At 39.4% G+C, this 22,018-nt stretch overlaps 1 protein-coding gene and 1 pseudogene across 1 annotated transcript in view; both read right to left on the bottom strand.

Moving 5' to 3' along the window:
- Nucleotides 1-1,904: 1,904 nt before the first annotated feature.
- Nucleotides 1,905-22,018, bottom strand: part of LOC100355530 (GLIPR1-like protein 1) — a 41,138-nt gene continuing 21,024 nt past the window's right edge. The window contains exons 4-5 of the mRNA XM_089309068.1: nt 9,157-9,292; nt 1,905-2,021 (exon numbers count right to left, since the gene is read on the bottom strand). Of these exons, the coding sequence (XP_089165194.1) occupies nt 1,905-2,021; nt 9,157-9,292 (253 nt within the window). The remainder of the gene's footprint in view (nt 2,022-9,156; nt 9,293-22,018) is intronic.
- Nucleotides 18,741-21,847, bottom strand: LOC100355777 (NADH-ubiquinone oxidoreductase 75 kDa subunit, mitochondrial-like; annotated as a pseudogene).

Below are 22,018 nucleotides of genomic sequence, written 5' to 3'. Positions count from 1 at the left end.
CAAAAAGCTACTATGAAAATAAATATTTAAAATTGAATAATGCTTTATCTTTTCTTTATCCAGAAGAAATGCCAGAATTGAGTAATTCTTTGGTTTGTAAAGATGATGTTAGCTATACTACAGATAATTTTATAGCTTTTAAGAGGTATACTTCTAGGGCCGGCGCTGTGGCCCAGCGGGTTAAAGCCCTGGCCTGAAGCGCTGGCATCCCAATGGGCTCTGGTTCTAGTCCCTCTGCTGCACTTTTGATCCAGCTCTCTGCTATGGCCTGGGAAAGCAGTAGAAGATGACCCAAGTCCTTGGGCCCCTGCACCTTTGTGGGAGACTCGGAGGAAGCTCTTGGCTCCTTGCATCAGATTGGCCCAGCTCCTGCTGTTTTGGCCAACAGGGGAGTAAACCAGTGGATGGAAGACTTTTCTCTCTGTCTCTACCTTTCTCTGTAACTCTGTCTTTCAAATAAATAAAATAAATCTTAAAAAAAAGAGGTATACTTTTTGCATCATGTGATAGCAGGCACATTTTAAAATAAAATCTCCTAAAAGAATGTAATTTCAATTCTATGAGCATATTTAACATTTCAAAGCTTCTAAACTTAGATGACTTTCCTTTTTGAGGTTTATCCCTAATTTATTGCCCATTGATCACAACCATGTTATATACTCTATAAACTTACCTCAATAACATTTTGTTTCTGTATGATATTAATGATAGTTAAAGGAAACTATTGGAATATAAGGAAAGTAATATTTGAAATAGGTTTAGTTTCTTAAATCTAAAGTGACAACACATTCTTAGTATAAAATTGGAGACTGGGACTCTTTTTTTAGATTTATTTATTTATTGGAAAGGCAGAGTTACAGAGAGGCAGAGGAAGACAGAGAAAGAGAGCGAGAGCGAGCGAGTGAGCGAGAGACAGAGAGTTCTTCCATTTACTTGTTCACTCCCCAAATGTTTGCAATGGCTGGAGCTGGGCCGAACCAAAGCCAGGAGCCAGGAGCTTCTTCCAGGTCTCCCATGTGGATACAGGGGCCCAAGAACTTGGTCCATCTTCTACTGCTTTCCCTGGCCATAGCAGAGAGCTGGATAGGAAGCGGAACAGCCAAGACTTGATCCTGCTCCCATATGGAATGCAGGCACCACAGGTAGAAACTTTACCCTCTATGCTACAGTGCTGGCCCTGGGACTCTAAATTATTGTCTTCAAAAATAACCTTAAGGGGCCAGTGCTGTGGTGCAGCAGGTTAAAGCCCTGGCCTGCAGCACCAACAATCCATATGGGAGCCAGCAGCTCCACTTCCAATCCAGCTCTCCACTATTGCCTGGGAAAGCAATAGAAGATGGCCCAAGTCCTTGGGCCCCTGCACCTTTGTGGAAGACCCGGAGGAAGCTCCTGGCTCTTGGCTTTGGATCAGCTCAGCTCTGGCTGTTGCGGCCATTTGGGGAGTGAAACAGTGGATAGAAGACCTCTCTCTCTCATTCTGGCTCTACCTCTCTCTGTAACTCTGTTTTCAAATAAATAAAATAAATCTTTAAAAAAAAACACTTTAAGACTTCAGTGTTTAATATTCTTCCACACTGTATCTTTTGAATCAAAAGCATTATCTTTACATGTAAGACATTACATTTAGATACACTAGTATAGAAACTTTAATGGAGAATTAAATTGATGATGAGTGATATTTAGTCATAAATTGTTCCTTTATTGTCTTATTAAAAGATTCTCTGGAGAAGAAAGCTGAGGCTCAGTAGATTACATGCAATCACATGAGGTGCTCTGGCCACTGTTGGCTTTCCATGTGGATAATCTGTCAATAAAACACAATGCTCAATTTAGTTTCAAGGAGAATAAATATTGAAATGAATACTGAAATATTTTGATACATACAGATAAGTGTAATTTTCTTTTTAGTAGTACGGGGAGTGGTGGTGGTGGTGGTGGTGGTGGTGGTAGTGGTAGTGGTGGTAGTTGTCGTCGTTGTTGTCGTCGTCGTCGTCGTCATCTTTGTGCTCATCTTTGTCTTCCTGGTAGTAGTGGTAGGTGTAGTTTCAGGTGGAACAGTTTCTTGCATTTCTAAATTTAAAAAAGTTGAACTTATAAAATGAAAAAATTGATTTTTTCTGGGATTTTAGAATATGACAAGTCAATTTAGGATAATTTGAACTTTTAAGAAAATGAAAGCATCTTACTGAAACACCATAGCTCTTAAAAGTCTTTCTGCTGCTCTCTATCATATGTCAACAAATATTTCTAGAATTTCTGTTGTATTGAAAGTATAAAATATGGAAAAATATAAAGTAACACTTTATTTATGGCACTCTACCATGCTCAATTCACGTCCTTGAAAAAAATGTAATTCCCTCTTGTGGAATTTTGGGTACCCAGAATCCTCCATTAAATATTTCATTCATTTCTTTAATGATCACTGTTCTAAATTTTGCCCCATGTTTTCCACAAATTTTTCTTCCTAGTTCACTATTGTAATAGGATCCTCTGTTTTGTTAGAAATTTGTTATCTCATTGATTTATATATATACTTATGTACATATTATCATTTTTTATGTAGAGAGCATGATATAGAGCTTGGATATAACAACTGTAAGGAAAAAAATTAAGACTTTTATTATAGCAAAGGCATGGGGAATCTATCATTACTTTTAAAGTTAAATTAATTAATTAAAAATGTGATATTTACAAAGAATGGTAAGCCCAGGAAAAATATAAACTGGATCAAATGATAGACAATAATGAGGAACTTAATTATAATAATAGCTAAAATTTACTGAAATTTTATATATGGCTGAAACTACTTTATTTGGCTTATTGTATTTAATCCTCTTATTTTTAAAGATTTACTTATTTATTTGAAAGTCAGAGCTACACAGAGAGAGGAAAGGCAGAGAGAGAGAGAGAGAGAGAGAGGTCTTCTGTCCTATGGTTCACTCCCCAGATGGCCGCATGGTCCAAGCTGTGTCTATCTGAAGCCAGGAGCCAGGAGCTTCTTCCAGGTCTTCCATGCAGGTACAGGGGCCCAAGGACATGGACCATCCTCCACTGCCTTCCCAGGCCACAGCAGAGAGCTGGGTTAGAAGAGGAGCAGCCGGGACTAGAACCGGTGCCCATATGGGATGCTGGCACTTCAGGCCAGGGCGTTAACCCACTGAGCCACAGTGCCAGCCCCTAATCCTTTTTTTTTTTTAAGGGTTTTATTTATTTATTTGAGAGGTAGAGTTAACAGAGAGAGAGAGAGAGAGACAGAGAGAAAGGTCTTTCCATCTGCTGGTTCACTCCCCAAATGGCCACAAAAGCTGGAACTGAGCTGATCCAAAGCCAGGAGCTAGGAGTTTTTTTTATTCTGGGTCTCCCATGCAGATGCTGGGGCCCAAGCACTTGAACCTTCATCTACTGCCTTCTCAGGCCATAGTAGAGAGCTGAATTGGAAGTGGAGCAGCCGGGACTTGAACTGGTACCCATTGGTATTCCAGCTCTGCAGGTGAAGGCTTAGCCCACTATTCCACAGTGCTGGTCTTGTATTTAACCCTCTTAATATTTTCTTGAGTTAAGCCATCTGATTCTAAGGCCTGGATATGTCACCACCAAGCTATGTCTCTGGTGTCTCAGGAAAGGAACTCATCCACTAAAAAAATGTTTTTATAAAGACAATCAAAAAAAAAAAAAAAGAGAAAGAGAGAATAACACAAGTTAAAAGTCAAAGGACTTAAGTGGAATATAACTGCAAACACAGCAGAAATAAAATTATAAAAGAATTTCATTAAAACTTGTATAACAGAAAATTTGGTAGGATTTTCCTTAGACCTGAATATCACATTACCATTGAAGAAATTAAATCAGCCAGTTAAAATACATTGACACATAGCAGACTAATAAGACATAGCATGTGAACTCATCCACCCCTACACATATGATAAAGTAGGTGTACAGAGACTGTCTCTCAATCATTCAAAAATGATAGAATCAGAATCTTACACTAACCATAACCAAATATAAAAGGAAGCAGTATTCCCAACTTCCAACTTCTTTTATGAGGCTGCTACAACCCTACAGTCTTAAATTCAAAATCATGTATGGAGAGGTAAAAAAAGAAAATTATCAGCCAACCATAATTCTAAAGTTAAATGCCAAAATTACAAATAAAAAGTCAACAAGAAGCTTACCATTTATAAAGGAAACCTTATGACCAAGTTGACTTTACCAAAAGAATGAAAGAATAGCCTACTATTGGATTACTGGGGCGTTACTTAACTCCCAATATGTTTTGAAATTTTACATATGACTGGGTTGCATTAGAAATCTTATTTTTTAAAAAGATACATTTATTTGGAAGGCAGTTACAGAAGGTGGGGGGAGAGACAGAGAGAGAGAGGGAGAGGGAGAGGTCTTCCATTCTCTGGTTCACTCCCCAAATAACTGCAGTGATCAGGGTAAGGCAGGCTGAAACCACTTGATAAATTGTCTGTTATTGGCCGGCGCTGCCATAGCTCAATAGGCTAATCCTCCGACTGTGGTGCTGGCACTCCTGGTTCTAGTCCCGGCTGGGGCGCCGGATTCTGTCCCGGTTGCTCCTCTTCCAGGCCAGCTCTCTGCTGTGGCCTGGGAGTGCAGTGGAGGATGGCCCAAGTGCTTGGGCCCTGTACCCGCATGGGAGACCAGGAGAAGCACCTGGCTCCTGGCTTCGGATCAGCTGCGGTGCGCTGGCCGCAGCGGCCATTGCGGGGTGAACCAACGGAAAAGGAAGACCTTTCTCTCTGTCTCTCTCTCACTGTCCACTCTGCCTGCCAAAAAAAAAAAAAAATTGTCTGTTATTAGAAGCGAAATAAATAATGGATATAAAGATTAGCAGAAAGATCAAAACTTGCAGTTTTTTAAAGAAATAACATGATTGTCCTTATAGAAAATAAACTATTAGAAATAATAAAGTTTGGTAAGATTCCTTGGATAGCAGACTAATAAGACAGAAACATTAATATTTTAATAAATCAGCAAAATTAATTTGTAAATGAAATTTTAAATATGTATAATAACAAGAAGTACATGTTACCAAGAATCTCCTGTGCAAGGTTTCTACTGAGAAAATTTCTTTCTTTCTTTCTTTCTTTCTTTCTTTCTTTCTTTCTTTCTTTCTTTCTTTCTTTCTTTCTTTCCTTCCTTCCTTCCTTCCTTCCTTCCTTCCTTCCTTCCTTCCTTCCTTCCTTCCTTCCTTCCTTCTTTCTTTCTTTCTTTCTTTCTTTCTTTCTTTTGACAGGCAGAGTGGACAGTGAGACAGAGAGAGAGAAAGGTCTTCCTTTGCCGTTGGTTCATCCTCCAATGGCCGCCGCGGCTGGCGCGCTGTGGCTGGCGCATCGTGCTGATCTGAATCCAGGAGCCAGGTGCTTCTCCTGGTCTCCCATGGGTACATGGCCCAAGCACTTAGGCCATCCTCCACTGCACTCCCGGGCCACAGCAGAGAGCTGGCTTGGAAGAAAAGCAACCGGGACAGAATCTGGCGTACCAACCGGGACTAGAGCCCGGTGTGCTGGCGCTGCAGGCAGAGAATTAGCCTAGTGAGCTGCGGCGCTGGTCTCTACTGAGGAAATTTCAATGCTTAAGTGTAAAACAATTAAAAAGACCTCAGTAAACCATTTTCATTGCTGTAATAGTCAATGTTGTAAAAATATTAATTCTTCCCAAATTTATCTATGAGTTCAATATTACCCTGACCAGATTCCAACAAGATCATTTGTGGAATTGATATATTTATTGTAAAATTAATGTGTAAGACCAAAGGGCCAAGAATAACCAAATGCTCTGAATAATTTGCAAAAAGAACAAGTTGGGAAAACACTTCCACTTTGGTATCAAAGCTCACTGTAGCCTTTGTAGCAGATGTGGTGCTTTTTTAGAGTCCATGGGCACTGGTTGCTTAAATCTCTTGGATGAAATAGTTTGTAACAGGAAAAATATCTCATTAAACACAACTTCAAAATCCCAATAAAGTACCACTAAACATTGCTTAGGAGTATTAGAGACTCGCTAATCCAAAAGACTGGCAGGGGTCAACATTCCAGAGCAGGAGGTCCTTAGAAAAAGGTCAGCTAATATTATGAAAGCTGCTTTTCCAGTGGGGCCAGGTCTGAGGCTGAAACTCTGTGCTGTGCCCAGGTGAAGGCTGATTTTTGGGAAGCAGAGTATCTAGTACCAATTTTGGTGGCCTTTCAGATGATGAGAGATCAAGATCCAGGAAAGAGGAAGAGGTGGGCTTTGAGCTAAAGTTATTTGGTTAGTTTTGAAACTATGAGAAATTTAAAAAGACTGAAATGTTCTAGAAAGCAAAGCAAAATTTTCAGCAATTTCCGAGGGCTAGGCAGTAAGGATGGAGTTCAAAACTGACCAGGGAAGGGCTACCACTGAGCACACCAGGATGTCACAGGAAACCTGGGAAGGTGTATAGGTTTTGTGCAGGGCTGCGGATAGATTAAGCTTTCCATAATTCAAATTCAGCCATGACTACACTTTGGACTGAGGTGAACAACCCTGACTCTTATGTACTTGGCAGAGGAAAAGGTAGAAACTTCCACATTTTTGTTTTAAACACATAAAGTGTTGAGTACAAACTTTTTAGTTATACCACGTGATTTCATGATCTGCTGTGAAAAAAAAGTCTTCAAAATTTAATGGTTTATGATAAAGATAATTTATTACTTCTCTCCATAATCTGGATTGGCTTGCTCTAATGGGTATTGCTATATGTGGTATCAACCGGGTCAACATCCTGGCTACATTTACCTACAGCTTAGCTGGTGTTGAACCACCAGGATGGTGTCTCCTCTGGAAGTTTTCTCAGAGTTGCCTTTCCAGCAGAAGATCATGGATATCTTTACATATTGGAGGCTTCTCACACAGCCAAAGACAGTGTTGCCAGGTCTCTTAAAGGCTAGGCCCAGAAATGACACGACACCAAGGGAAGTAGAAATAGTCACTACTGAATGGCAGGAGGGACATGATGTAAGAGATGGGGGGCACTGGGACTGACACTGTGGCTTAGCAGGTAAAGCCGCCTCCTACAGTGCCGGCATCCCATATGGGCACCAGTTCGAGTCCCGGCTTCTCTACTTCCTATCCAGCTCTCTGCTATGGCCTGGGAAAGCAGCAGAAGATGGCCCAAATCCTTGGGCTCCCGCACCCCGCATGGGAGACCCAACGGAAGCTTCTGGCTCCTGGCTTTGGATTGGCGCAGTTCTTGTCATTGTGGCCAGCTGGGTAGTGAACCAGGGGATGGAAGACCTCTCTCTCTCTGCCTCTCGTTCTCTCTCTAACTCTTCCTTCCATCCGTCCGTCCGTCTGTCCGAGTTACACAGGGAGAGGAGAGGCAGAGAGAGAGAGGTCTTCCATCTGATGGTTCACTCCCTAATTGGCTGCAATGGCTGGAGCTAAGCCCGTTGAACCAGGAGCCAGAAGCTTCTTCTGGGTCTCCCACGTGGGTGCAGGAGCTCAAGGACTTGGGCCATCTTCTACTGCTTTTCCAGGCCATAGCAGAGAGCTGGATCAGAAGTGGATTTGTTGGGTCTTGAACCGATACCTATATGGGATGCTGGTGCTTCAGGCCAGGGTGTTAACCTGCTGTGCCAAGTGCCAGACCCAACTCTTTCAAATAAATAAATAAATCTTTTAAAAAAAATAGAAATAGGAGGTATTGTTGGAGAGATTGTGTGGATAGCTGTCTTTACAGACAATTCAACACATCAAGAAACCCAGCATATTACTGAGACCAAGCGACAAAAAATCAAAAGAAAAAAAATTTGAAACTAGAACTAGATGTGGGAGTTTTTAAAAAGAAACTGGAGGCCGGCGCCGTGGCTCACTAGGCTAATCCTCCGCCTAGCGGCGCCGGCACACCGGGTTCTAGTCCCGGTCGGGGCGCCGGATTCTGTCCTGGTTGCCCCTCTTCCAGGCCAGCTCTCTGCTGTGGCCAGGGAGTGCAGTGGAGGATGGCCCAAGTGCTTGGGCCCTGCACCCCATGGGAGACCAGGAAAAGCACCTGGCTCCTGGCTCCTGCCATCGGATCAGCGCGGTGCGCCGGCCGCAGCGCGCCGGCCGCGGCGGCCATTGGAGGGTGAACCAACGGCAAAGGAAGACCTTTCTCTGTGTCTCTCTCTCTCACTGTCCACTCTGCCTGTCAAAAAAAAAAAAAAAAAAAAAAAAAAGAAACGAAACTGGAGTCCTTAAGGGTAGTGTTTCAATGAATGGATAAAAAAATCACAGTATGAGAGATTCCAGGAGGTTCAGGCAAGAAATGACAGTGAACTGGATAATAGGAGAAAGGGGAAAGGAAAACAATGGATACATCATTGTTATTTGTTATCCCTTTGACTAGAAATCATTAGTTTGGAAACAGAAAGTAAATAATAAGTTTATTTAGAAATGTTTAGAATTAAATTTGATATTAGAGGGATCATATTTCTTATATGATCTTTATATAATTTGAATATTGAAAAATTCATATCCCATAATGGTCAGAACGATGAATTGCCACAAGGAGAACGCATCTAGGTAATAGCAGAAGAGATGCAGAAAGTCATTTTGGTGTCTTCCAATCACTAGTTCCTCTTTCTTCTCCAAAGGCATCACTATCTTGACTCCAAGCAAATTGATTTGCCTGATTTTGAGTGTTATTTAAGTGCAATAACTTCAAATACATTATTTTTGTGTCGGTATCCTTGCATGGTACTATATATATAATCATCTCCTCCATTCACAATTTTCACTTTTTTTCCACCAAAATTTTATACATTGACCCTTAAAAGAATCTTTAAGAACCAAAATGCCAATGATATCTTGAAGAGAAGCATGTTTTAAGTAAGAATTCTCTTGGACATTGAATCAGTCATTTTTCTAATAACAAGGAGGAAAAGGAGTTGAATGGAAACAAGTAAAAGTAAGAGACATTTAAGTCAGTAGTCATGTGGAGTGTAACATGAAAGTGGATCCACAGTTATACTTCATTCTTTTCTTTCCCTTAGCTTAAGGAGGAAGGATTATTTAAGTTCAAGTATGATCATTTATAACAAATGATTTATATTATTGTAATATAGCAGTCAAATTTTGTCTAAAAAGTATAAACTTGAGGAGCCTAATTTTAGCATGTAATGATTTTATGGAAACTTTATTCTTGTAATAGAATATTTTTATTAAAATTATTATTTGCTTACGGCAGAGGTGCTTTACACATTTCTCTTTTTTGTCACACAAAGAACAGGATGCTCCTTTTTGGTAGGGGGGCATATTTGGATAATTTCCTCTGTAACAAAGAGAAACATTGATTAGTCAATTCTTACAGTTAATTTCTCTGTGTATGCTTTTATGCAAGTTGTTTTGATCATTAAATCATGAATGTTGAAAGTAGAAAGCAGAAATTTTTGTCACAACTTTATGCTTATTACCTTCATCCAAAGAAACTATTAACATTGTTCTTTATAGGATATCCCCAAATCACATGGCAGGTACAGTCTTGTATATTTTAGAAAATTCAAAACAGGTGTGAACACAAGATAATTATCATGTGATAGTCATACTATTTGTTATAGTCACTATGATTATTCTACATTTTGTAAATTGAATAGGTGAAATTTAGGTTGCAAATTAAAATAGCTAGTTTATGCTTTTAAAAGTGCAATTTAAAAATACAATACACTAATTCTTATCTACTTCCATTTGATTATGTAGCAAAAAGATTTGGCAGCCAACATGTCAGCTTTTCAATAATTTAAGGCTATATATTTCAATAATTCTCTTTTGTTATCATCCCTGTGTCTGTGGAAGGCTTTAGAAAGTGTCATTTTCCACCCGAGAAGCACAGGCAGTCAAAGCCAAAATTAACATTTGGGATTGCATGAAATTAATTGAGAAGTTTCTGTTCTTCAAAAGAAACAGTCAGGGAAGTGAAGAGGCAACCAACAGAATGGGAAAAAATATTTGCAAACTATGCAACAGATAAAGGGTTGATAACCAGAATTTACAAAGAAATCAAGAAACTCCACAACATCAAAACAAGCAACCCACTTAAGAGATGGGCCAAGTACCTCAATAGACATTTTTCAAAAGAGGAAATCCAAATGGCCAACATACACATGAAAAAATGTTCAAGATCACTAGCAATCAGGGAAATGCAAATCAAAACCACAAGGAGGTTTCACCTCACCCCGGTTAGAATGGCTCACATTCAGAAATCTACCAACAATAGATGCTGGCGAGGATGTGGGGAAAAAGGGACACTAACCCACTGTTGGTGGGAATGCAAACTGGTCAAGCCACTATGGAAGTCAGTCTGGAGATTCCTCAGAAACCTGAATATAACCCTACCATTCAACCCAGCCATCCCACTACTTGGAATTTACCTAAAGGAAATGAAATTGGCAAACAAACAAGCTGTCTGCACCTTAATGTTTACTGCAGCTCAATTCACAATAGCTAAGACCTGGAACCAACCCAAATGCCCATCAACAGTAGACTGGATAAAGAAATTATGGGACATGTACTCTATAGAATACTATACAGCAGTCAAAAACAATGAAACCCGGTCATTTGCAACAAGATGGAGGAATCTGGAAAACATGCTGAGTGAACTAAGCCAGTCCCAAAGGGACAAATATCCTATGTTCTCCCTGATCAGCGACAACTAACTGAGCACCAAAGGGGAAACCTGTTGAAGTGAAATGGACACTATGAGAAACAGTGACTTGATCAGCTCTTTTCCTGACTGTTTATGTACAATGTAATACTCTATCCATTTTAGTATTTTTTTGTTCTAGTACTATTGGTTGAACTCTGTAATTAACACACAATTATTCTTAGGTGTTTAATTTTTAACTGAAAAGTGATCCCTGTTAGGAATTTGGAAAACATTATGCTGGGTGAAATAAGCCAGTCCCAAAGGGACAAATATCGTATGCTCTCCCTGATTGGTGACAACTAACCGAGCGCCAAAAAGGAAACCTGTTGAAGTGAAATGAACACTGTGAGAAACAGTGACTTGATCAGCCCTTGCCCTGACTGTTGATGAACAACTTAATATGTTATCCCTCTTAGTATTTTTTTTTTGTTTGTTCTACTTAATACTTTTGGTTGAATACTGTAATCAATACACATTCTTCTTAAGTGTTGAAACTTAACTGAGAAGTGATCACTGTTAAATATAAGAGTGGGAATAAGAGAGGGAAGAGATGTGCAATTTGGGACATGCTCAAGCTGACTTGCCCCAAACAGTAGAGTTAGAAACATACCAGGAGATTCCAATTCAGTCCCATCAAGGTGGCATGTACCAATGCCATCTCACTAGTCCCGGTGATCAATTTCTGTTCACAATTGATCATAATGATAGGACTAAGAGCCAAGGGGATCACATAAACAAGACTAGTGTCTGCAAATACTAGCTGATAGAATAAAAAAGGGAGAGAACGATCCAACATGGGAAGCGAGATACACAGCAGACTCATAGAATGGCAGATGTCCTAAACAGCACTCTGCCCTCAGAATAAGCCCTTAAGGCATGCGGATCTGGCTGAAAAGCCCACGAGAATATTTTAGGCATGGAAAGCCAAGACACTCTGGCAAAAACAAACAAACAAACAAACAAAAACAACCAACCTAGATGAAAGATCTCCACGAGTGAGATCCCAGTGGAAAGAACAGGTCATCAGAGAAGGTGGTACTTTTCTCTGAAGGGAGGAGAGAACTTCCACTCTGACTACGACCTTGCCTAAATATGATCAGAGTTGCTGAACTCAAAAGGCTTCCATAGCCTTGGCAGCTCATGACAAGAGCCTAGGGTGATTACTGATGCCACAAACAAGAGTGTCAATTTGTAAAGTCAACAACAGGAGTCACTGTGCACTTACTCCTCATGTAGGATCTTTGTCCTCAATGTGCTGTACATTGTGATTTAATGCTATAACTAGTACTCAAACAGTATTTTTCACTTTGTGTTTCTTTGTGGGTGCAAACTGTTGAAATCTTTACTTAATATATGCTAAACTGATCTTCTGTATATAAAGAGAATAGAAAATGAATCTTGATGTGAATGGAAGGGGGGAGGGAGTGGGAAAGGGGAGGGTTGTGGGTGGGAGGGAAGTTATGGGGGAGGGAAGCCATTGTAATCCATAAGCTGTACTTTGGAAATTTATATTCATTAAATAAAAGTTAAAAAAAAAAGATATTACAAAAACAAACAAAAACCTAGAGCACACACACACACACACACACATGCACTTTCAAAAAGTCATGGAACATTTTTCCATGAATGTTTTGAAGTACCGTCTTAACGTGAGTGACATTTCACTAGGGAATATGCCTTTATTTATTATTTATTTATTTATTTATTCATTCATTCATTCTTTCATCCATTAACAGACATTTGAGTTGTCAAAGCTTTGGGCTACAACAAAAAAGTTGATATGAATATTTTCTTTCTTTTTTTTATCTTTTTTTTTTTTAATTTATTTGACAGATAGAGTTAGACAGTGAGAGAAGGAGACAGAGAAAGTCTTCCTTTCATTGGTTCACTCCCCAAATGGCTGCTACAGCTGGTGCTGCGCCGATCTGAAGCCAGGAGCCAGGCGCTTCCTCTTGGTCTCCCATGTGGGTGCAGGGCCCAAGCACTTGGGCCATCCTCCACTGACTTCCCCAGGCCACAACAGAGAGCTGGACTGGAAGAGGAGCAGCCGGGACTAGAACCCAGTGCCTATATGGGATGCCAGCACCACAGGCAGAGGATTAACCAAGTGAGCCACAGTGCTGGCCCCTGAACATTTTCAGCATTCATGTATAAGTCTTTACATGGACACTTTTTTTTTTTTTTATTTTTTGATTGGCAGAGTGGACAGTGAGAGAGAGAGACAGAGAGAAAGGTCTTCCTTTGCCGTTGGTTCACCCTCCAATGGCACATTTCTAATAGTGAGGATTTCAGATCTTTCACATCCTCCTCAAGCAACTGGAATGGCCATTCTCTAGCCCTTGCTGCAGTTTTGATTTATATTTCCCTAATGACTAATGATGCTGAATATTTTTCAGCTCATTATTTGATAGTTTCATATTTTCTTTGATAGTCTTTTATCTACTTTTAAAATTGAAGAGCAAGTCTTTGGTGCAGCAGTTAATGTGTCATGTGTATGTCCACACACATTTTCTAATGCCTGCATTTGAATTCTTAGCTCACTTCTGATTCCTGCTAATGCTCACTTTGGGAAGCAGCAGGTGAAGGTTGAGCTGTTCGCATACTTGCCACTTCATGCGGGAGACTTAGAGAGTTTTGTCTATTTCTGTATGTTTGCCTTTCAAGTAAAATAAATGACAATTGAAAAACTTGAGTTTTGAGTTTTCTTGAAATTGAATTGTGTAAGTTCTTCCTATATTTTCAGTGTGAGTCTGTTAATTTGCTGTATGGCTTGTCTTTTCATTCTTTTTTCAGTATTTCTGAATAGCAGTAATTTTTTAATTTTCAAGACATTTAATCTGTCACTTTGTTATGGATGGTGCTTTTGTTGTGGTAGTTATTGCCCTCTAAAGGTCACAAAGGTTTTTTTTTTAATATTTATTTATTTACTTGAAAGTCAGAGTTACACAGAGAGAGGAGAGGCAGTGAGCAGGCGAGAGAGAGAGAGAGAGAGAGAGAGAGGTCTTCCGTCCGCTGGTTCACTCCCCAGATGGCTGCAATGGCTGGAGCTGTGCCAATCCGAAGCCAGGAGCTAGAAGCTTCATCTGGATCTCCTACACGGGTGCAGGGGCCCAAGGACCTGGGCCATCTTCTACTGCCCCCCAAGCCATAGAAGAGAGCTGGATTGGAAGTGGAGCATTCAGGACTCAAGCCAGTGTCCATACAGGATGCCGGCATTGCAGGTAACGACTTTACCCATTATGCCACAGGGCCAACCCCTCACACAAAGGTTTTTGTTTTAAGTTTTCTTTGAAATATTTTATATTTTTAGATTTTAAATTTAGGTTTGTACTCTATAATTTTAGTCATTTTGGAAGGCAATAATATTAGCCTTCAAATGTGTTTTCAAGTTGTTTTAGTTATTCTAAGTCTATAGCATTTATATATGACTCTTCCACACAGAGTTTATGTACAGCTTGTTAATTTGCATAATAAAAGCCCACTGGAATTTCTATTAGGATTACATTTATTCTGTAGTTCCACAAGTTCACTAACTCATTAAAATATATATTTCTAATTCTTTGTTAATTTCTCTTTTAAGTCTTCCTTTAGTGTGTAGGTCTTCATGCTCTTCAGTCAGATTTATCTATAAATAATTTTTATTTGTTGAGGGTGTTCTAAATTAATTTTTATTTTGATTCAATTTCTGATTGTTCATTGCTAGTTTACAAACATGAGATTGATTTTGTATACTAATCTTTCATTTTGTAAACTTGCTAAGTAGATTATTTGGTTTTAGAAGAATTTTGGTAGCTTCTCTTGGGTTTTCTACATAGTCTAGGAGTTAACAAGTATGGTTCACGGGCCAAGTTTTTGTGTAATATGTAAGCTAAGAATTTGTTTTTTAAATATTTTAAGGGACAATTGAAATTTTAAACAAAAGAAAAGTGAATATGTAATAGAGACTGTGTAGCATGCAGATTCTATCATGTTTACCATCTGATGCTTAACAGAAAGGATTTTTGCTGTTACTTGTAATGTTCAGTGTAAGTATCTCACAGATGCCCTTTATTAGTTTAAGATCGACTTTTCTGTTCAGTTTGTTGAGACATTTTTCAGGAATATCTTTAGCTTTTTTGGAATCAAATGAGATGATCAGATTTGCTTTACTTTCAGGTTGATTAATATGATTACTTACTTTGATTGAATTTAGAATGTTAAACCAGTCCTGCTTTGAATAAATCCCATTTGGACAGTTTATCCTGTGTGTGTGTGTGTGTGTGTATTTTGATTCATTTGCTGAATTTTGCATAGTTTTTTTTACCTTTCAGATAGATATTGCTCTTTTTTTCTTTATTTCTTTTTGTAATTTCTGTCTTTTGAGGTATTTTTCCAGTTCAACCAAGTTGTGAAGTTTATTGACAGAAATATGTTGCTAATATTTTATTATTCTTATTTATTTTTTCTTTTAAAAATATGTATTTATTTTGAAAATTGGAGTTACAGAGAGGCAGCTAGACAGAGATCGTCCATTCACTCGCTCACTCCCCAAGTGTCTGCAAAGGCCAGAGCTGCACCAGGCCATTTCCAGGAGCATCATCTGGTTCTCCCATGTGGGAAACATGGGCCTGAACAGTTGGGCCATTGCTTTTCTCAGGCCTTTACCAGGGGAGCTGGATCAGAAGTGAGCAGCTGGGGACATGAACTGGCATCCGTATGGGATGTGCCACTGTGCCACAATGGTACCCCCCCCATTTTCATTTTAGTATCTGTGAAATAAGTAGTGCTACCACCTCTTTATTTCCTAATATTATTAATTTTTGTCTCTTTTTCTGATTATTGTGGCTTGAGAATTATCAACTTATTTATCAGACAAGCTGTGGATTTCATTGATTTTCTCCATTGTTTTTCTGCTTGTTATTTATAGTTTTGTTTTTATTATTTCATTTATTCTGCTTGCTTGGGGTTTAATTATCTATTCCTTCCTCTAATTTCTTTTTTTTTTTAGTTTAGCTGAGTCTTTAATGAAAGCAGAAAGAATAAAGATAATGAAACAGAAACATTTTGAATATAGATTTTAAAAAACTGAATTCTGCTGAGATTCTCAGCAGACTCATAGAATGGCAGATGTCCTAAACAGCACTCTGGCCTCAGAATCAGCCCTAAAGGCATTCGGAGCTGGCTGAAAAGCTCATGAGAGTATTTCAGGCATGGAAAGCCAAAACACTCTGGCAAAAGATCTCTGCGAGTGAGATCCCAGTGGAAAGAACAGGCCATCAAAGAAGGAGGTACCTTTCTCTGAAGGGAGGAGAGAACCTCCACTTTGACTATGAGCTTGTCTAAACAAGATAAGAATCGGAGAACTCAGAGGGCTTCCATAGCCTTGGAAACTCATGACTGGAGCATAGGGAGATTACTGATGCCATAGACAGGAGTGTCAATTGGTAAAGTCAACAACAGGAGTCACTGTGCACTTACTCCTCATGTAGGATCTCTATCCTTAATGTGCTGTACATTGAGATTTAATGCTATAACGAGTACTCAAACAATATATTTCACTTTGTGTTTCTATGGGGGTGCAAACTGTTGAAATCCTTACTTAATGCATACTAAACTGATCCTCTGTAAAAAAAAAAAAAAAAAGAAAAAGAAATTATCAATTCCCAACTTGACTCTCACTGGGATTAAACATGACAATAGGTCTGATCTGATTTCATCATCATTTAAAAAAAATCATCTATTATTTTTCACTTTATGTTTCTGTGTGGGAGCAAACTGTTGAAATCCTTACTTAATGTATACTAAGCTGATCTTCTGTATATAAAGAGAATCGAAAATGAATCTTGATGTGAACGGAAGGGGAGAGGGAGTGGGAAAGGGGAGGGTTGTGAGTGGGAGGGACTGTATGGGGGGGAAGCCATTGTAATCCATAAGTCGTACTTTGGAAATTTATATTCATTAAATAAAAGTTAAAAAAATGTATAATAATTGGAATGCATCATTAGGTAGAACAACAGATGAATGACTAGCTACACAGAACATTCATATATATATAACAGAAATATAATCACAAAAATAAATAAAATTATCAGTTTCCAGATAAAAAGAAAACATACAAAATTCAAGTTACTTCCATGTATACAAATAAATAGCTTTAAGAATATCAAGTAATGGGGCTGGCACTGTGGCACAGCAGGTAAAAGCCTTGCTTGCAGTGCCAGCATCCCATATGGGTGTCGGTTCGTGTCTTGGCTGCTCCTCTTTGATCCAGCTCTCTGCTGTGGCCTGGGAAAGTAGTAGAGGATGGCCCAAGTCCTTGGCCCCTGCACCCACGTAGGAGACCTAGAAGAAACTCCTGGCTCCTGGCTCCTGGCTTCGGATTGGCACAGCTCCGACTGTTGAGACCAACTGGGGAGTGAACCGTGGATGGAAGACCTCTCTCTCTCTCTCTGCCTCTCCTTCTCTCTGTGTGACTCTTTTCTTTAAAAAAAAAAAAAAAAACTGAATTCACTTTTAGAATATTTTCTAGGTTGTAAAATTTTTACTTCCTTTTTGTTTTGACAATTAAAAAAATTTTAAACTTTTATTTAATAAATATAAATTTCGAAAGTACAACTTTTGGATTATAGTGGCTTTCCCCCCATACCTCCCTCCTACCCGCAGCCATCCCATCCCCCACTCCATCTCCCATCCCATTCTTCATCAAGATTCATTTTCAATTATCTTTATATACAGAAGATCCACTTAGTATATACTAAGTAAAGATTTCAACAGTTTGCACCCACATAGAAACACAAAGTATAAAGTACTGTTTGAGTACTAGTTTTACTGTTAATTCACATAGTATAACACATTAAGGACAGAGATCCTACATGGGGAGTAAGTGCACAGTGACTCCTGTTGTTGATTTAACAACTGACCCTCTTATTTATGACATCAGTAATCACCCAAGGCTCTTGTCATGAGGTGCCAAGGCTATGAAAGACAACTGAAAATTATGAAAGCTACTAGTTTTGTCTTTTGTAATAATTTAGTTGACTTAACAGTATAGATGGTATTATAATGAATTCGGAACTTCAGTGAGGATCTAAATTATATCTCTTGAGACCTCCCTCATTCCAAGGGTATATAAGGATAATGTACTATACAAAGAAAAATAGCACTTAAATCTTCATGACCCTATGGAAACAGATTCAAGAAACATGTTATTCATTAAACTCCTCAATACTAAGTCTTAGAAGTAATAACCGGGGCCGGCACTGTGGCGCAGCGAGTTAAAGCCCTGGCCTGAAGTGCTAGCATCCCATATAGACTGCGGTTCTAGTCTCGGCTGCTCCTTTAAAAAAAAAAAGAAGAAGAAGAAGAAGTAATAACCTATAGCATCTGCATGAATGGAGGGCAGTGTCCATAGCAGTTAAGAATGGCCTATGGAATCAAACCAGGATTGAGTCTGCGACTTTTTTTTTCTATGTAGACTTGGGCAAGCTACTTAAAATTTACCCTTACCTTTGGTTTCTTCTGTAAAATGAGATAATACTACTATCACATAGGACTGTAGCAAGGACAGAAAAAGATAATGCAAGTAAAATAAGAGTGCTTAGCACATAGAAAAAGCTGAATAATCATTAGCTATTTTCACTGTTATTATAGTTGTCAAGACACATCTGATATATATTACATTATTTATATATTTTCTATTTTGCTAGCTAGACAGGATTATTAAAATTTTCCTTTAACACTAGAAAAAGTAGGTCTTAATAGAAGTTCTTGTCATTCATTTTATAAATATAAATTATTGATGAAACTAAACAAAAAATCATAGATTTTCTTTGTATTCATTACAAAGATCATCAATTCTTTTATATTGATGGAAATATGTAGATCGTTTTATTAACTGTTTAACAATGTTTACATACAACACATAAATGTTTCTGAAACTGTAAAGTTCTTTGATAACTGCAATATCATTTTCAAATAAGCATGGTATAACATTAAATATTATAGCATTCAGTTTTTTCCTCAAAAAAACCTCTAAAGTATCACTTTAGTATGATTGTCTATCAACTATTTGTAACAAAATTGAGTTCCAGTAGATGTTTTAGCATAGGGACATTTCCTTTACTGCCCGGGAACTCTCTTGAAAGCTTTAACACACTTGATCATTGTCTGGGAGGCTCTGCTAATTGAATCTGCCATGGAGAAATCTTTTATTGTTAGCTGAGGTGGAACAAGTGGGTCAGCAAGAAGTTGCTGGTTCCCTAGCTTGGGAACGGACTTGCTTGCAGGAGGAAATTAGCTTCTTCAAGATCATCATACCTAACAAGGTTAGGAGAGACTTCTTCCAATGTGTTCCTCACTTGATGTAGAGTAGTATATGGAAGAGTTAAAGCTGCAATCTTTAAAAGGGCTCTTATAATTTTCCATTCTTCTCTTGCCAATCTAGGGGGTGTCACTGCTACTTTAGTGTCCTGAGCTCTGGCCTCAATATTTTCTTTAAAGATTTATTTATTTATTTGAAAGTCAGAGTTACACAGAGAGAGGAGAGGCAGAGAGAGAGAGAGAGAGAGAGAGAGAGAGAGAGGTCTTCCATCCACTGGTTCACTCCCCAATTGGCCGCAACAGCCAGAGCTGTACCGATCAGGAGTCAGGAGCTTCCTTTGGGTCTCCCACATGGGTGCAGGGGCCCAAGGACTTGGGTCATCTTCTACTGCTTTCCTAGGCCATAGCAGAGAGCTGGATTGGAAGTGGAGCAGCCGGGCCTCGCACTGGCGCCCATATGTGATGCTGGCACTTCAGGCCAGTGCATTAACCTGCCGCATCACTGCGCTGACCCCTGCCCTCAATATTGACGTAACTATCAGACTTCTGTGTGTATGCATCTCCTAGGAGAATAACATCAGCTATGGGAACTTGAACATCACAATGATGTCCTTGATAAATGATGAAACAGTACTTTGGTAAATCCTCTTGCGTGATACAGCCTCCATTTTGTCCCAGGAGAAACAATACTTTCGGATGGTTCTTCTGAATTGCTTCCACCCCAGGTTTAGAGCCAACATCCAAAGCAGCTAGTTGGCGTGCAATCTTGTGAAGGATATTCCCAACCTTCTAATCATCAGTAATACCACTAATCATCTGAATTTTTTGTGTGCAATGCTGGAAATAGCTTCAGGAATTGCTGCTGCATCATTTCTGTAGAGTGAAGACAGAACTGCCTAAAACCCTTTTTTTTTTTTTTTTTTCCCGCTTCCTTTAGGTCCTGGCTGAATGGATGGAGAATCTCCTAGGAGAATAACATCAGCTATGGGAACTTGAACATCACAATGATGTCCTTGATAAATGATGAAACAGTACTTTGGTAAATCCTCTTGCGTGATACAGCCTCCATTTTGTCCCAGGAGAAACAATACTTTCGGATGGTTCTTCTGAATTGCTTCCACCCCAGGTTTAGAGCCAACATCCAAAGCAGCTAGTTGGCGTGCAATCTTGTGAAGGATATTCCCAACCTTCTAATCATCAGTAATACCACTAATCATCTGAATTTTTTGTGTGCAATGCTGGAAATAGCTTCAGGAATTGCTGCTGCATCATTTCTGTAGAGTGAAGACAGAACTGCCTAAAACCCTTTTTTTTTTTTTTTTCCCGCTTCCTTTAGGTCCTGGCTGAATGGATGGGTACCAGAAGCAATGTCTTGAAGAATTTTGGCAGAGTCTCCCAGATGATATCTGTAAATGAGGTCCACTGGATTGCTTATAAGGACTGTTCTTAAGTCATTCTTAAGCCAGCTATTTCGAATCCTTGCCTTAAATAGTGGTACCTCAAAACGTGGACTTGTACCAACCAGAATGATGACATCTGCTTCTTCTACGCTAGCAATTGTGGTATTAAAAAGATAATTGGAATGCAAATCTGTGCCAGTTCTGCAGTGGGGAAGACCTCTTCAGTGCGTAAGGTGTGACAGTCCACTGAATTAAGTAAATCTTTCAGAGCTACTACAGCTTCAGCATCCATCAAGCCACCTGCAACTGCTGAAACATCATTGCCTTGAAAATTGCAACATTCCAGCCTCATGAGAAAGTGCATCCTCCAAGGAAGTGCAGGTTAAAAGCCCTTTTTCATTTCTGGTAATCAGCTCTGTAATTCTTTGTTGTTTTATCCCTTCATAGGCAAATCTGGTTTTATCAGATATCCACTCTTCACTGATGTCCTCATGCAGACATGGAAAAATTCTCATTACCTCTCCAATTCTTGAGCTAGCTACAATATTACTTCCAGCTGTATCCATTACATCAATGGATTCTGTCTTTCTTATTTTCCAAGACCTGACAATAAAGGCATAGGGCTTAACACTTGGACCACCTACAGGGCAGAAAAAGATGACATTTCCAGTCAGACAGACATGATCATCTTTTTTTTTTTTTTTTTTTTTTTTTGGCAGGCAGAGTTAGACAGTGAGAGAGAGAGACAGAAAGGTCTTCCTTCCGTTGGTTCACCCCCCAAATGGCCGCTGTGGCTGGTACACTGTGCTGATGTGAAACCAGGAGCCAGGCGCTTCCTCCTGGTTTCCCACGAGGGTGCAGGGCCCAAGCACTTGGGCCATCCTCCACTGCCTTCCCCGGGCACAGCAGAGAGCTAGACTGGAAGAGGAGCAACCGGGACAGAATCCAGCACCCAACTGGGACTAGAACCCGGGGTACTGGCGCCGCAGGCGGAGGATTAGCCTAGTGAGCTGTGGCGCTGGCTCAGACAAGATCATCTTTTCAATGAATATGCCAACTTGTATATCATTTCCTCTGCTGATGGTACCTAAATCATCTACTCCTGCAATCTCACTTGCAAACCTGAAGCAGGGAGTATACTGTATGCATCTGCTCATGAGGTCTTTATGAATGACCCAGTGTTCTTGTCCTCCACAGCATGTTTCCCCGCTAAAAATTGTCTCCTATAACTTCCAAACATCATGGATTGGTCCTACACATCACATTCACCTCCTTGGTCACAAATTGGATAGTCCAGTGGGTGATTTGCTAATGAGAACACCATTACACCTTCTCAGGTTTTCTTATATTTTATGAAGTTTTTCAGGTTATTCCAACACTTCATTAGTGGCATGACACATGCAGGAGCTTTCTCAATTTCAACAAAGCACATCCTGCAATTTCCAGCAACAGACAGCCTTTTATAACAGAATCGAGGTAGCTGCATGCCAACTTTCTCACAAGCCTGGAGGATGGTAGTTGCTGGTTCCACAATGACAAACTGTCCATCAATAAATACTTCAATTAAGTTGCTTGTAGCTGTGGCAGTTGTCCAAACAAATCCATTAGGAGACTTAGAAAGGCCTATTAAGGCTCTTCTTTTTTTTTTTTTAAAAGA

Source organism: Oryctolagus cuniculus, chromosome 11 (genome assembly GCF_051225735.1).
Source record: "Oryctolagus cuniculus isolate XC-2025 breed Fujian yellow rabbit chromosome 11, ASM5122573v1, whole genome shotgun sequence".
NCBI lineage: Eukaryota > Metazoa > Chordata > Mammalia > Lagomorpha > Leporidae > Oryctolagus > Oryctolagus cuniculus.
Note: the sequence above shows the minus strand (reverse complement) of the source record. Positions and strands in the feature narration are given on the sequence as shown.